General features: G+C 51.8%; 1 protein-coding gene across 34 annotated transcripts in view; it reads right to left on the minus strand.

Moving 5' to 3' along the window:
• Positions 1-14,207, minus strand: part of DYSF (dysferlin) — a 227,193-nt gene that overhangs the window by 171,724 nt on the left and 41,262 nt on the right. For 19 of the 34 annotated variants that reach the window (XR_014841703.1, XR_014841702.1, XR_014841704.1 and 16 more), the window contains exons 4-6: positions 8,991-9,096; positions 1,733-1,847; positions 144-236 (exon numbers count right to left, since the gene is read on the minus strand). Coding sequence is in view for 30 of the 34 variants with exons in the window: in XM_085018945.1 (XP_084875071.1) it covers positions 144-236; positions 1,733-1,847; positions 8,991-9,096 (314 nt within the window). In the remaining 4 variants the exon portion in view is untranslated. The remainder of the gene's footprint in view (positions 1-143; positions 237-1,732; positions 1,848-8,990; positions 9,097-14,207) is intronic. The other 15 variants (XM_085018953.1, XM_085018948.1, XM_085018943.1 and 12 more) reach the window with 1 other exon arrangement.

Consider the following 14,207-nt stretch of genomic DNA (forward strand, 5'->3'; position numbering starts at 1 on the left):
ACAGGAAGGAAAGAGAATGGCCCCAGCCCTCCCCACCATGTCCTGCCGGATGAGCCCTGTGGCCACCTCGTCAGTCCCTCAGGAGGTCAGCACAAGAGTCAGTTATGGGTGGAAGGATTGGGACAGCCCAGCCTGCATCTCACCCGTGGGGGCCAGCCACTTCTTTCCAGAGTATCTCGTGTCCACGGTGCTGTCACTGAGCAGGGACCAAGTCTCGGCCCGGCTCTGTCCCCCACCTGGCACATGGACAGGGCACAGCCCCAGGAGGGGAGGAGGGAGCTGATGAGGGAAGCCAACCTAGGGCCCCCTCATCCCACCTGCTGTCCCCTCCTGCCCCAGCCGGGCACGAAGCTCACAAACAGGTATCATATCTGTCCGTCTGGGCAGAACTGGGAACTGGTGACCACTAGGAGCCTTCCCTGAGTGGCTGGAACCTAACTCTGTCAGACCCATCTCAAAAGTCATCCCAGAACATTTGGGTCCCCCAGCCTCGGTCACCAGGAGCACCCCTTATTCCCCAATCAACCCCAATTCGGAGAGATCTTCCCACCTCCAGGCTCAGTGCCAAGTCTCAACAAGAGCTCCCCACTTAGCCCCCGTCACAGGAGCCCCACCCTCAGGACAGGCTCAGGGCCACCTGAGATGGGCTGCATGTTTAATGCTGGCTTTGCCTCTAGCTTCCATCACCATGATGGAAACTCTAGAATCCTTCCCATGGGCAAGTCCCCACCTGGCCCCGCTGTGTAGCTTCCTGCCCACCCAGCAGGCTGGACTTTCTGGCCCAGCCAGCCACCTGGGCTGGGCCCTCCCTTCACAAGGAGAGGTAATTAGAGAACCAAGGAGACCCTGAGATGTAGCCAAGTCAGTCTGCTCACTTCGCAAATAATAACCTGTAGGCCCAGGAGTTCCCGTCGTGGCGCAGTGGTTAACGAATCCGACTAGGAACCATGAGGTTGCGGATTCGATCCTTAGCCTTGCTCAATGGGTTAAGGATTCGGTGTTGGGGTGAGCTATGGTGGAGGTTGCAGATGCGGCTCGGATCCCGTGTTGCTGTGGCTCTGGCGTAGGGCAGCTTCTACAGCTCCGATTCAACCCCTAGCCTGGGAACCTCCATATGCCGCGGGAACAGCCCAAGAAATGGCAAAAAGACCAAAACAATAAAAATAAAAATAAATAAATAAACTGTAGGCCCAGAGACGGAGGGACTGGCCCCAAGTCCCACAGCGACTTGGTGCCAATGGCAAGACTGGAATTCGTGTCCCCTGACTTCAGCCAGTCCAGACCCTTTTTAGGGAAAATCCAGCTCTTTCATCACATGCCATCACTAAACGCTGACGAAGGGCCAGGGCAGAGAAGCATTCAGCTCAGCTCAGGTGGGGGGTGGGGGAGGCCTTGGGCACCACCTAGGATGGACCCCATCCCAGTACAGGCCCACCCTCTAAAGCTCCCACCTCTCCAGAGCTTCAGAGGGCCGGGCACCAGCCCCCGCGCAGCCCCTTCCCCGAACAGCTGGTGCCCAGAGGGCATCCTCACACTAACCCTAGTGGCCCCCAGGAAGCATGCCTCCTGCCCCCTTTTTTGCAAAGCAGAAGTCAACCCTCAAGACTCCCCATTCACCAGGTCCCCTCTTCTCCAGGCCTGGGCAGCCTACAACCTTGGGAAGGAACCCCATCCCAGCCCCAGAAGGGACCACTTCCCCAGGGCCCTGCCAGGGCGAGAATGGGCTCCTCACCAGCCACCATATCCATGTCGGGCAGAGTCGGGGAGGGTTCCAGAGGTGTAGCGGGTGGGAACACAGGCACAGCTCCAGGAAGTGGCGTGTAGGACACCTGCAGGACCAGCGAGGCCTGGAGGAGAGGGCAGCAGGTTAATTGGCCTCTGACCCCCGCCCTCTGAATCCTGCCTGTTCCTTTCACCCCTTGACTAAGGAAGGGGTCTGTGTCGCAGGAGGCTGAAGCAAAGCCTCCCAACCCCAGGGGCGCATCAGCATAGTCAGGTGGAGAAGAGCACCGATCTGGAGTCAAGGTCTGCCATGGAGAAGCTGGGCGACTTTGGCAAGATCTGTAACCACGCTGTGCCTCGGTTTTCTCATCTGTAAGGTGGGCACGGCGATGGCAAGAGCACCTTCTTCATAGGGTCAACTGAGGATTAAACTAGTTGACAGAGTTCATAGCAAGCTTCTAGAAATGAATCAGTGATTGAATCCTTGCCTGCAGGATTTTTCAACTCTCAACCTAGGCCCGTCTTCAGGAAAAAGCCCCCTTGGCCACTCTGCACCCCCCCCCCACCTTGTCTCACTGCAGACAGCTCAGCCTTGCTCTGTCCAGACCTGGTTGGCACTGAGAGGGTTTCAGGGTGAGGCTCACCTTTCTGAGTCTTCTTCCCTCCCAGAAGCACCCCCATCCCCCACGTCACCCCCAGATGCTCTGCCTTGACCAGCGAAAAGAGAGTGACCGCGACCCATCACAGGGACGGGGAAGGCTGCCTTGTGCTCCCAGTGCACCGTGCCCCCTAGGAGACTGGCACTGTTCAAAGGGGCACCTTCACCAGAAGAAGAAGAAAGAGCTCAAGGTCCTGGATGTATCCAGCTCTGGAGCTTGACCCCCCCCAGGCCAGGGCAGGGGCCACAGCAGCCAGGCTAAAGGAAGGGCAGAGCTGCCAGGGCCTGTGTCTGGAAGGGGAGTTCAGAACACTAAGGAAGGAGTCTGGAGCCAGGTCCCCATCCCAGGAGACCTAAAGGAGGCCCAGGAAGGCAATGAGTAATGAGACCCTTTTAAGTCCCAGGTACTGGGCATTGTCTGAACATCCATGCAGGTTCCTGAACCACCACCAGGTGTCGCCACTTGAGCAGGCAGCACACTGCACCCTAAGCTCTAGCTAGAGAACAGCCAACTTCCCTAAGGGCCACAGATGCCCAGACCCACCCACCGCCACACCCATCTCCCTGAGACTCCAATTCAGGTGTCTGGTAGCTGTATTTTCCTTTATTTCTTCGAAAGGTCCTTTGAAGCAGTCACTAATTACAGGGCTAGGCCATGGAAGGTAGAAGATAACCCTGGAACATCTTTTTGTGCCAGAAACAAGGAAATCCTCAAAGAAAGATAGAAACAAGTTCAAAGGGCAGGGAAGCCTGCTTGCAAGGGTTCCCACTAGACAAATCTGGGGCAATTTAAACGTGAAAATAAATAATTATGGTAACAGATTAAACCGTTGAGTAAAACAGGAAGATGTGAATCCATAAAGAACTAAATGAATAAACAGGACAGAAGAAAACCTTCCTTACAGTGTAATGCATGCTGATTAACGCAGGAAAAATTAATAATTGATTTAAGATGTCACCATTTAACAACCATCAAAACAATAATTAATCCGGAGTTCCCGTCATGGCTCAGTGGTTAACAAATCCGACTTGGAACCATGAGGTTGCAGGTTCAATCCCTGGCCTCGCTCAGTGGGCTAAGGATCTGGCGTTGCTGTGAGCTGTGGTGTAGGTCACAGACACAGGTCAGATCTGGCGTTACTGTGGCTCTGGTGTAGGCTGGTGGCTACAGCTCCAATTAGACCCCTAGCCTGGGAACCTCCATATGCCGCACATGTGACTCTTAAAAGACACAAAGTAACAATGATAATAATAATAAAATAAAACAATCATTAATCCAACCAAGAAACAACAATGGATATTAAGCTTTCTGGGTAAAAGTTGGATGAGGAACAAAGTATTTACAGAGTCACAAAGTACCTTCCCCCTAAGATTCTTACTTATTAGAAAGGGGAATGGATTTGTGTATTGGTGGAGGACCCAGCAAATGCCAGCAAATCCAATGATCCACATTAATCACACAGGAACGAAAAAAAATCGGGCCACCCCAGGACCCAAGGGGACAGCACTGCACCACCGTGTTCTGTTCCTGCTAAAAGGGAACAATCTAAATCTCATCACAAGGAAACATCAGGCAAACCCACACTGGGAACCTTCTACAAGACAACTGGCCTGGGCTCCCCAGCGTGTCAAGGTCACAGGGTTGTAACAGTCAAAGGCAGACTGAGGAATTCTCCCAGAGACGAACTAAAAACACAACTAAAAAAACAACACGTGGGATCCTTTTGTTATAAAGGGCACCACTGATAAAACTGAGTGAGGGTCAGTAGGTTCAAAGGGCACCATTGATAATACCAGTGAGGGTCTGTAGGTTCAAAGGCAGTGCTGTGTTCAACGGGAATTTCCTCCTTCGGAAGGTTGTGTTGTGATTATGTGGGAGAAAGTCCTTGATTGGAGAAAATACACACTCAATTCTGGGTGTTGGGTCAGGAGACTGGCAACGTGGAATCGAATGGTTTAGGACAAAATATGCTTTAAATCACTCTGGTTTTTGCTGAATCGGAGATTATTTTCGAACAGAAGGTTTTAAAAAATCTGAGAAATCTACTTCTCTATAATGGCAGGAATCTCCCCCAGCAGAGACAGAAAAAGCCCCCCTGACCCTGGGACCAGATGCCCTTGAGGCATACCACTTCCTGTTTCCTGGGGCTCACCTCCCCAGCCACCCTCCCCCACCACCCGGGGGGCTCCTGGTCCACCGTGTCTGTGCTCTGTGCAGAAGTGGAGCCGCAGGAGTGTAACTGCTCCAGGCTGTGGCCTGGATGCCAACACCTTAGCGCGGAGGCTCAGGGAGGAGCGGCAGCCTCTGATTCCCAAGACCACCCAGGCAAGCCCCCTAACCCAGGGCTTCCAGAGCATCAGGCCCCTCCATGCTAAAAGCCCCCACCGGCCTCCTGAAGACTTGGCCACATGCTAGTGGCTCCAGGCATTTGACTAGACCTCCAGCACACAGCCAGCTCCATCTTTTATGCATCCGTCAAGGGGCAGCAGGAACATCCCTGGCAGCTTCAGAGGAACGTAGAACTCAGGGTCTAAAATAGATCTCGCCATCAGGAGGCAGCCTCCAAGGTCCGCTGCTTCAGGACTAGTGATGCTTAATACTGAAGGACTCTAGCTATAAAAACATACATGACCACCCGCCTGCGGTCGGCTCTCCCTGCTCATCAGGAAGTTGTCCCGCTGCGCTTGCAGCGTCTCAATAAACTCATCTTTCTCTCTCCCTGATTTTCAGGAAGTTGTCGGGCTGCGCTAAGCAGTGTCTCTTATCTCAATAAACTCTTCTCTCTCTTCACCTCGCTATGCTGGAAAATTCTTTCCACAGACCACAACATGGCCCATTGGACTCAGCCCAGAAATCAGCTTTAGGGCATGGCCAGCGAGAATCCACAGCTGCTGACAGGGCTCTCTGTCCCTTCTGAGCAGAGACCCAAGTCCCTGGACTCCCACTGCAGTACAACCAGCCCCAGACCCCAGCTTGGAGGGTCCTGGGACCTGCCTGGGGCTGCAGTGTGACTTAGTGCTATCACAGAGGCTAGAAGAGGGTCCTGGACCCTCTCAATAGCCCGGGAGCTGCCTCCTGGGCTGCAGGAAAGGAGGTCCCAAGTGAAACTGTGATGTATAAGAAATATATATTTGGTCATTCAGGTGACCAAAATATATTTTTCATACATATTCGGTGTATGCACACAGTTCCTCGCTCACAGCTCCCCAAACCCTTGGAATTTCCTAAGTGCAGAAAGTGACAAAGGTTGTCTCTTATTACGTTAACGAAGTGACTTTTGGACCCCACGGGAAGGGTGGCGCTGGTTGCCGGGAGGACCCACCATGTAACTAGAGGGTTATAACTTTAGTCCCACCCCCAACCTCCTAGGACTGGGGGAGGGGCTGGAGGTTGAATCAATCACCAGTGGCCAATGATTCAATCAATCTTTCCTTTGTCATGAACCCTCCATAAACAACTGAAAAGAACTGCTCCAAAAAGAACTGTTTCCGAGAGCTTCTGGGTTGATAAGCCTATGGAGCCTGGGAGCAGGGACACTCCTGGAGAGGGCATGGAAGCTCTGTGCCCCTTCTCCATACTTTGCCCTGTGCATCTCTTCTTTTTTTCTTTTTTTTTTTCCTTTTTAGGGCTGCACCTGCGGCATATGGAAGTTCCTGGGCTAGGGGTTGAATTAGAGCTGCAGCCGTGAGCCTACCCCACAGCCAGAGCAACACCAGACCAGAGCCACATCTGTGACCTACGTCACAGCTTGTGGCAACACCAGATCCTTAACCCACTGAGCAAGGCTAGGGATTGAAACCCCCATCCTCATGTATACTATGTAGGGTTTGTAACCCGCTGAGCCACAGCAGGAACTCTGTGGGTCTCTTCTGTCTGGCTATTCCTGAGTTACATCCTCTTATAATAAATGGGTTGTCTAATAAGTAAAATGTTTCTCTGAGGTCTGTGAGTTGCTCTAGCAAGTTCATTGAACCTGAGGAGGGATCTGGGAACCTCTGATTTAGAGCCAGTTGGTCAGAAGGACAGGTAAGAGCCTGGCCTTTTGTCTGGTGTCTGAAGGGGGTTGGGGGCAGTTTTGTAGAACTGAGCCCTTAACCTGTGGAATCCGATGCTATGGCTGGGTAGACAGTGTCCAAATTGAGCTGAATTGCAGGCCACCTGATTCAGCTGGTAACTGGTGTCCTAGGCACTGTTGGTTACTGTGAAGTTTCCATGTTGGAGTTGGGTCCAGGAACCTAATTTATCTCACCTCCCAGGACTCAGCCAGGGCTACACCAGGGCTACACCAGGCTGGGCCCAGCCCTCCTCTCCCATCCATCTTCTACTGGCTCTCACATCCCTTTCTCTTTTTTCGACCATGCCCATAGCATGCAGAAGTTCCTGGGCCAGGAACTGAACCCTTGCCACAGCAGTGACCCTGAACCCTTGCCACAGCAGTGACCCAAGCCACAGCAGTGACAACACCAGGGCCTTAACCTACTGTGCCACCAGGGAACTCCTCACACCCTGTTCTTGAAGACTTGGTCTGTGACAGAGTGCAGAGTTCTGCAGACAGCCAGGGGTCCCAGCCCAGGGAGGAGGAGGCAGCAAGCTCCCAGCTGGTGCACGGGAAGCACAGACAGAGCGTGGGAACACAGAACGAGTGAAGGAGGCATGGAGGGGCATCCAGGGAGTCACAGGGAGGCTGAGCCCCATGGACAGGTGTCTCATGGGCTGGGTGGGCCTTTGAGCTCAGAGGGGAGCAGGGGCAGGAAGACTGGCAGGAAACAGGAGCATCGTGGATGCGCAGAGAGCAAGAGGGAAGAGACGCTGGAGCGGCTGAGGTTAGAAAGGCTGGTTGGAGGCATTGGGGGCCTGACACACAGCAAAGCAGATGGTCCCATTCCTGAGATGCAGTGGAGAAGCACCGAGCAGATCCCCTAACTCAAAAGTCCTCTTTCCCCAGCTGCTTCAATGCCTACCCCTCCTCTGTTAGCACCCGCGTCCCCAGAGCTAGCTCTGGGGTCCTCCGGATCCCTGGAAGGCGTAGCCCAGAGCCCTTCCCAACCTTCAGTTGCTGATAACCAGAAAAGACCCTTAAAAAGAGTGACATTTTCTAGGGAGGTAGTTGTTGTGGACCTTGGCAAGGATAATCCTAGGGCCTGAAGCTATACTCGACTACATAATGAGAGAAAAATGAAGCTCAAAAAAGGCTGAGAGTGAAAGAAATGTAACCTGAGACTCGTAATGACATGGCTGCGTGTACAAAACCATGTTGAAACAGCAAAATAATGGAGAATTAAGGAACTACAAAGAGTATTTGACTTTTGTGCAGAAAGAAGTGGACTATACACAATTCCGTAAGTAAAATACCCAGAGCTTGAATACAGATTTTTAAAAACTCAAATCTGAGTTCAAGAAACTGCTTGTATTAAGTGGCCTTAAAACTTTCTCTAGTCAAAAACTGTTCTCACACGTGAATAAAATTATTTGCATCTATGCAAATGTCAAAAAAAACAAAAACAAAAACCCTCTGGAGAGTTCAAAGGGAGGACAAAAAAGATTCGGAAGGTGATAGAGACCACCTCAGAGAACCCTGCAGAATAGTCTACCAGCAGTCACTGCCTGAGGAAGGAAGGGCATTTCTCAGATGGGAGCTGTCCTGCCATCACTGCCCAGCCTAAGACACCTTAGGGGAAAATTCCCGCACTGGACGGGCAGGGATCCAGGGGTCCATTCAAGTCCCTTCCAGCCCTGACTGCTCAGGAGATGTGCCCCCTGTCTCATGGTCCCGTCGAGACCCCCATTCACTGAGTGACTTGCTCAGTCACTCTTGCTCCAGCTCCCAGTACCCTGTAGTGGTTCCCTCCAGAGCTCTGCCCAGACAGACACTTCCTGACTCACCAAGCCAGCCAAGTGCCCCCGACCTCACACACACGCGCGTGTGCGTGCACACACACACACACACACACACACACACACGTGCGCTCGAGCCATGGGGCAAGTTAGCCACCCTCTGAGAGGCGCCCCAGGGCCCCGCTGGGAGGAAGTACTTCCAAAGTGATGCTTCCCCCCAAGTGCATTCTGGGAGGTGGCGCTGACTCAGAGGAAGGTCAGGAACTCTACTGACCATGAAGAAATAACTGCGCGGGGTATATTTAGCTCACTAAAAATAACGGGAGGCCAGGGATCTGGGAATTGTCCGGGAGGACTGGGAGAGCCCTGGGAAGAGCAGGAGGGACAATGGAGGAGGAGAAGAGGGGACGCCTGCCTCTCTTCCCTCTGGTCTGTGACCCAGATGACTCAGCCATTCTGGATCCCGGGAAGGGGGCTGCAGGGTGAGGAAGGGCTTCCAGGGAGATGGGATGCTTGGCACGACATGGGGTTTCCAGTGGGGGAGGTGACACTGGGACATGCTGATTGGAAGTAAGGCTGATTGTGCCCTGAAAGTGGGGCTCCCCCCTCCCCCTCCCACCCCTTCCACTCCCATCCCCTCCCGGGCACCCCAAGCTCCAGGGCCAGGGAGGACCAGGCCTGGTTGCTGGGAGCTGGACTCTGACACACCACTGGGTCGAGAAGGCAAGGCCTCAGACAGACACGGGCCGGATGCAGAGGCCAGCGAACACTTACCCCTGTGGGCTGCTTCTTAGTGTCCAGCAGTGGGGCATTGAAGCTGGCGGACAGGCTGGGGGTGGCGAGAACCTCCCGGAGTGGGACGTTGGCTTCCCCCAGGAACCTGAGAAGAGGGGAAAGGAGAATGAAGACAACCAGCCAAATGTGCCCAGGTCTTCTCCACCACCACCATCTGACAGACACTCCGCCAGCAAGCCGATCTGCCTGGAACACCTAGGATCCCTCGAGGCTGCCCCACACCCCTGCCCCGGTTACCCCCTCACCATCCCTGGAGGGCCAGGCCCCGTCCCTGCACAGGAAGGATAAGAGACACTTTCCCCCAAGGTCACCTTCGATCCCTTCTGTCCCTGCCCTTTGACCTCTTCTGGCCCAGCCCTGCCACCCCCGCCCCCACCCTGCCTGCCTGAACAACCCATCAGATCAGCCTCCCCTGAAAGCAGCGCAGTTTCTCCACCATCACATCTTTGCTCCTCTGCCTCACAGCCTAACTGGCCACACGGGCCATCTCTACTGGTTTCCCAGACCCGGACCACCAATGATAAGAAGTGAAAAATACATAGACCTTCCTGTCATCAGGGATGGAGAGGAAAGAAAATTGGGGCAGGGGAGGCATGCCCCACTTCCAAGAGAGGCCCAGGACTGTCACCCGACACACACCTGAAGCCACATCTCTGACTGAGGAGAGGGGCCCCTAAACAGATGGGCTCTCAGGAAAGAGAAGATCACCATGTGACGGTGAGTGAAGGGCGAGTGCCAGGGAAAGGTTGCAGCCCTAAGCTAGGAAATGAGCAGACTGCGTTCCGCAGCAGCAGCGGGAAATCAGGGCAGAGAGTGGCCAGTGTCAATCAGAAATGTCGCCTGGCGCCTGCACTGGACATCAACATGCTTCCTGTGCATTACTGTCAGGACACAAACAATGACCTTAATTTTTTTTTTTTCCTGATGGATAAATGGCACACCTATTACCTGGAACCTTCCTTTTACTGGCCTCTGTGACAACTGATTTGAATATGAGTTTTTATGACTTATGAAATAAAGCTTCAGTCTTGACCTAATTAGCTGAATATGAAAACTGCTCACAATGAGGTATCTTTCACATCCATTACAACTACCAAAAAACAAAAACAAAAGCAAAAAAGCAAATGTTGGCGGGCACATTAGGAAACCGAAACCCTTGAGCACCCCTGGTTGGAATGGAAAATAGTGCAGCAACTATAGAAAACAGCATGGCAGTTCCTCAAAAAAATTAAATATAGAATTACCACATGATTCAGCAATTCCACTTCTGGGTAAATATACAAAAGCATTGAAATAAGGCATTCAAAGAGATATTTGTACATCCGGGTTCATAACAGCATTTTTCATAGTTGCCCAAAGGTGGAAGCAACTCAAGTGTCTATCAACAAATAAACAGATACATAAATGTGGTATCTGTATACAAAGGAGTATTACTGAGCCTTAAAAAAGAAAAAATTCTGACACTTGCTACAACATAGATGAACCTTAGAGATATTATGCTAAGTGAAATAAGACAGACACAAAAAGACAAATACTATATGGTTCCACTTATATGAGTGACCTAGAGTAGTTAAATCCATAGGGACAGAAGGCAAATTAGTGGTTATCTGGAGCTGGGGGCTGGGGGATGGGGAAGTCATTATTTAGTGGGTACCAAATTTTAGTTTGGGAAGATGAAACAGTTCTGGAGATGGACAGTGGTGATGGTTCCACAATATTGTGAATGTGCTCAATGCCACTGAACTGCACATTTTAAAAAGTTAAATGAGGGAGTTCCCGTGTGGCTCATCAGAAGCAAGTCTGACCAGTATCCATGAGGATGCAGGTTCAATCCCTGGCCTTGCTCAGTGGATCCAGCGTTACCTTGACCTGTGGTGTAGGTCTCAGATGCGGCTAGGATCTGGGGTTGCTGTGGCTGTGGTGTAGGCTGGCAGCTGTAGCTCCAATTCGACCTCTAGCCTGGGAACCTCCTTATGCCACAGGTGCAGCCCTAAAAAGACAAAAAAAAAAAAAAAAGTTAAATGGGTGATCCCCCTGTGCACAGCAGGTTAAAGGTCTGGCGTTGCCACAGTTGCAGCTCAGATTCAATCCCTGGCCCAGGAACTTCCATATGCCACGGGTGTGGCCATAAAAAACTAAAAATAAAATGGTTAAATGGTTAAGTTTTGTTATGTATGTTTTACTGTGATAAAAATAAATCAATAAATAAATCAGCTGCTATAAATAAATAAATAAATATAAATAAATAAACAAATACAGCTAGGAATCATTTTTTTTTTTTTTTTTTTTTGGTCTTTTTTGCCATGTCTGGGGCCACTCCCTCAACATATGGAGTTTCCCAGGCTAGGGGTCTAATCGGAGCTGTAGCTGCCAGCCTATGCCACAGCCACGGCAACACAGGATCCCAGTCATGTCTGCGACCTACATCACAGTTCACAGCAACGCCGGATCCTTAACCCACTGAGCAAGGCCAGGGATCAAACCCACAACTTCAAGGTTTGTTAACCACTGAGCCATGACGGGAACTCCTAGGAATCACATTTTGTAGCATTTGGACTTGTCCGCAGAATAGAGCAGGCTTGTCCATAAGCTGCTAAACCAGGCCCTCCTGAGTGTCTCCATCCCAGAGCCAGCAAGGGAAAGACCCCTGTCACCCGTATGTTGACTGAAATGTCCTTGCAACCCCAGCAATGTCAAAAACAACCCAGACTGTAGGTGTAGAATGCCCACACTGTAAGCAGATAAGGTAAGGGATCCCCAGAGAAAGAAAACCAGGCATGTCTTTCTTTTTTTTTTTTTTTTTTTTTTTTGTCTTTTTAGGGCTGCACCTGCAGCATATGGAGGTTCCCAGGCTAGGGGTTGAATGTGAGCTGTAGCTGCCAGCCTACGCCACAGCCACAACGTGAGATCCAAGCTGCATCTGCAGCCTACACCACAGCCTTCGGCAAAGCCGGATCCTTAACCCACTGATAGGGGCCAGGGATTGAACCCGCATCCTCGTGGATACTAGTTGGGTTCATTACCACTGAGTCACAACAGGAACTCCCAGGTATGGCTTTCTTCACATGAGAAGCCATTTTTGTCCTAAATCATTTTGTGATCTAAGCCTGGCCACAATGCTGGTCCCTGAACAGGTCTTAGTAACAAAGGTCTTAAGAGAATAAAAGGACAACTTATTAGGCAAGAGAAGTAACAATAGCAAAGATAGCAGATCAGTCGTGAAGAGTCTCAGTTCTATTTCAATGGTAAAGACTAGCCTAAAGCCCTGTCTTGAGCTGTTTTGCAAAACTGAAGTCCCCCCTCAGACGCTCAACCACCAGATCCACTGGAATCTAAGGAATGATGCCCCTCAAGCTTTTGATCTACTAAAGCTTGGACTCTGCCTACTGCCCAAGCCCTTTCATGAATACGCAAGTACCCTTAGCTTAAAATGTCCTCAATTTTGCCGATTTTGCCATTCCGGGAGACACTAATTTGGGAAAGACCCTCAGTGCTCTCCTCACTTGCTGTAATAATAAATCCTTCCGCTCCCGATCTTTGACTTTGTTGTGGTTTTTGGCTCAATATCCACCAAGAGGCAAAGCCAGTTTCTGGGTAACAATGGGACATTGAGAAACTGAGGCAGCAGAGCAGTGGGACTTGCTTGAGCAGGTAGAGATGGTGGACTCTGCCCCGGAACTTGTGAAAAGAAAATCAAAATAGAGTCAGTATCGATAAGAGAGCTCTCTAAAATGGAACTGGGAGGTCAGGAATGAAATGTGACTTAGACACATCTGGGCTTGGATGGAATCTGACCTTCTGACTTAATGAAGTCATTCAGAAACCTCCCAGAAACTCAAATGATTTATAGGACCCTTACCCTAAAAGAACTCATGGGAGTCTACCCTAAAACCACTTGTGATTCCTTAAGGACAAATACTTTGAGTCGATCACACTTCTCACCAGGTAACTTTTACCCATCTCCTGGCTTTTTGCTTTATAAGCCCTCTTTCTCTCAACAGTTACCCGATTTGTGTCTCCTGAATCACAACTCTTAAGATCCCAAATAAACGCTTTTCTTATTTGCAGCCTCCTGCATTGTTTTTTGGTTGAAAAACTCAGTCCCCAGATTCCTCGTGGCAACTCCAGGCAATTTTGAGGCTTCAAGAGCTGGGGCTGCAGGAGGCAGGGGGGTCAGGGGAGCAGAGGACGGCAGGCCTGGCGGTGCAGACAACTAGGTGGCCAGTCCAGGCTCTGCTTTGGACCCGGAAGGCTGTGGCCAGACCACAGAGGGTCAGGGCGCACAGAGTAAAACCCAGCCTCGGCCACCCGCATCCGCAGGCTGCCCGCCCAGCCCTCTGCCCAGAGAATTCCCGGAACCGGGGCGGGAACAATGGGAGGAAATGCAGGAGGAAATGCCGGCCCCACCCCTGCCAGCCCAGGCACCTCCGGGCGAGTGGCCGAGCGACCGTGGCCAGCAAGACTGCTTGTCATTTCCTCCCTTAAACGTCTTGCTGAACCAAGAAATACCCCTACTTCCCAGACTGCGTTGGGGTCAGTCCCTTCACAGCCCCTACTCCGCTGGCAGGAAAGACCAGAGGCAGGCTGCCTGTCCCTGAGCCTAAAAAGCAGGCTGTGAGCTCAAGTTCAAGTCCCACCCAGAGAGGCAGAGCGTCCCTTGAATGTGCAGCCCCGCCCAACTGTGGGGGAGGGGATGGGGAAGGGGAAAGGAAGGAAGGGGAACTGGTCTGAGGCCGCTCTTCATTCATTCATTTCACGGAGGATGGAGAGGACTGGTGTTATTCAGGGGGAAAAGACCTGAGGGAGGGGGGCTCTCAGACCCTTGAGGAGATCCGCCCCATCCTGAGATCAAGGCTGAGACACAGACCCTGGGGACCAGGGGCCTTCTGGACATCAGGGATGCTCCACACTGCATGGGTACCCATCAGTGGCAGCTGGGATTCAAGGGTCTTGCACCAGGTGCCTCCCAGCCAGCTCTGAAAGTATGTGTAGCTTGGCCAGCAGGAAGGAAACCACATGCCCTGCCCCTGCAGCCTACGGATAGAAAAACACTGTCCAGCCTTCCCAGACCTGGTCATCCCTCTTGGCTGTGCTGTGTTCTGAAGCTACTGGAATGTGGGGGGCAGTAGAAGTGTGGGGCCGAAGGAGCGGCTGTCATCCCAATGGGCCGAAAGCAAAATCGGGAATTAGCCTGGG

Source organism: Sus scrofa, chromosome 3 (assembly GCF_054392235.1).
Source record: "Sus scrofa isolate SSC_HxYL_T2T_F1_AM1 chromosome 3, Sscrofa_HxYL_maternal_Yorkshire_Landrace_v2.0, whole genome shotgun sequence".
Lineage (NCBI taxonomy): Eukaryota > Metazoa > Chordata > Mammalia > Artiodactyla > Suidae > Sus > Sus scrofa.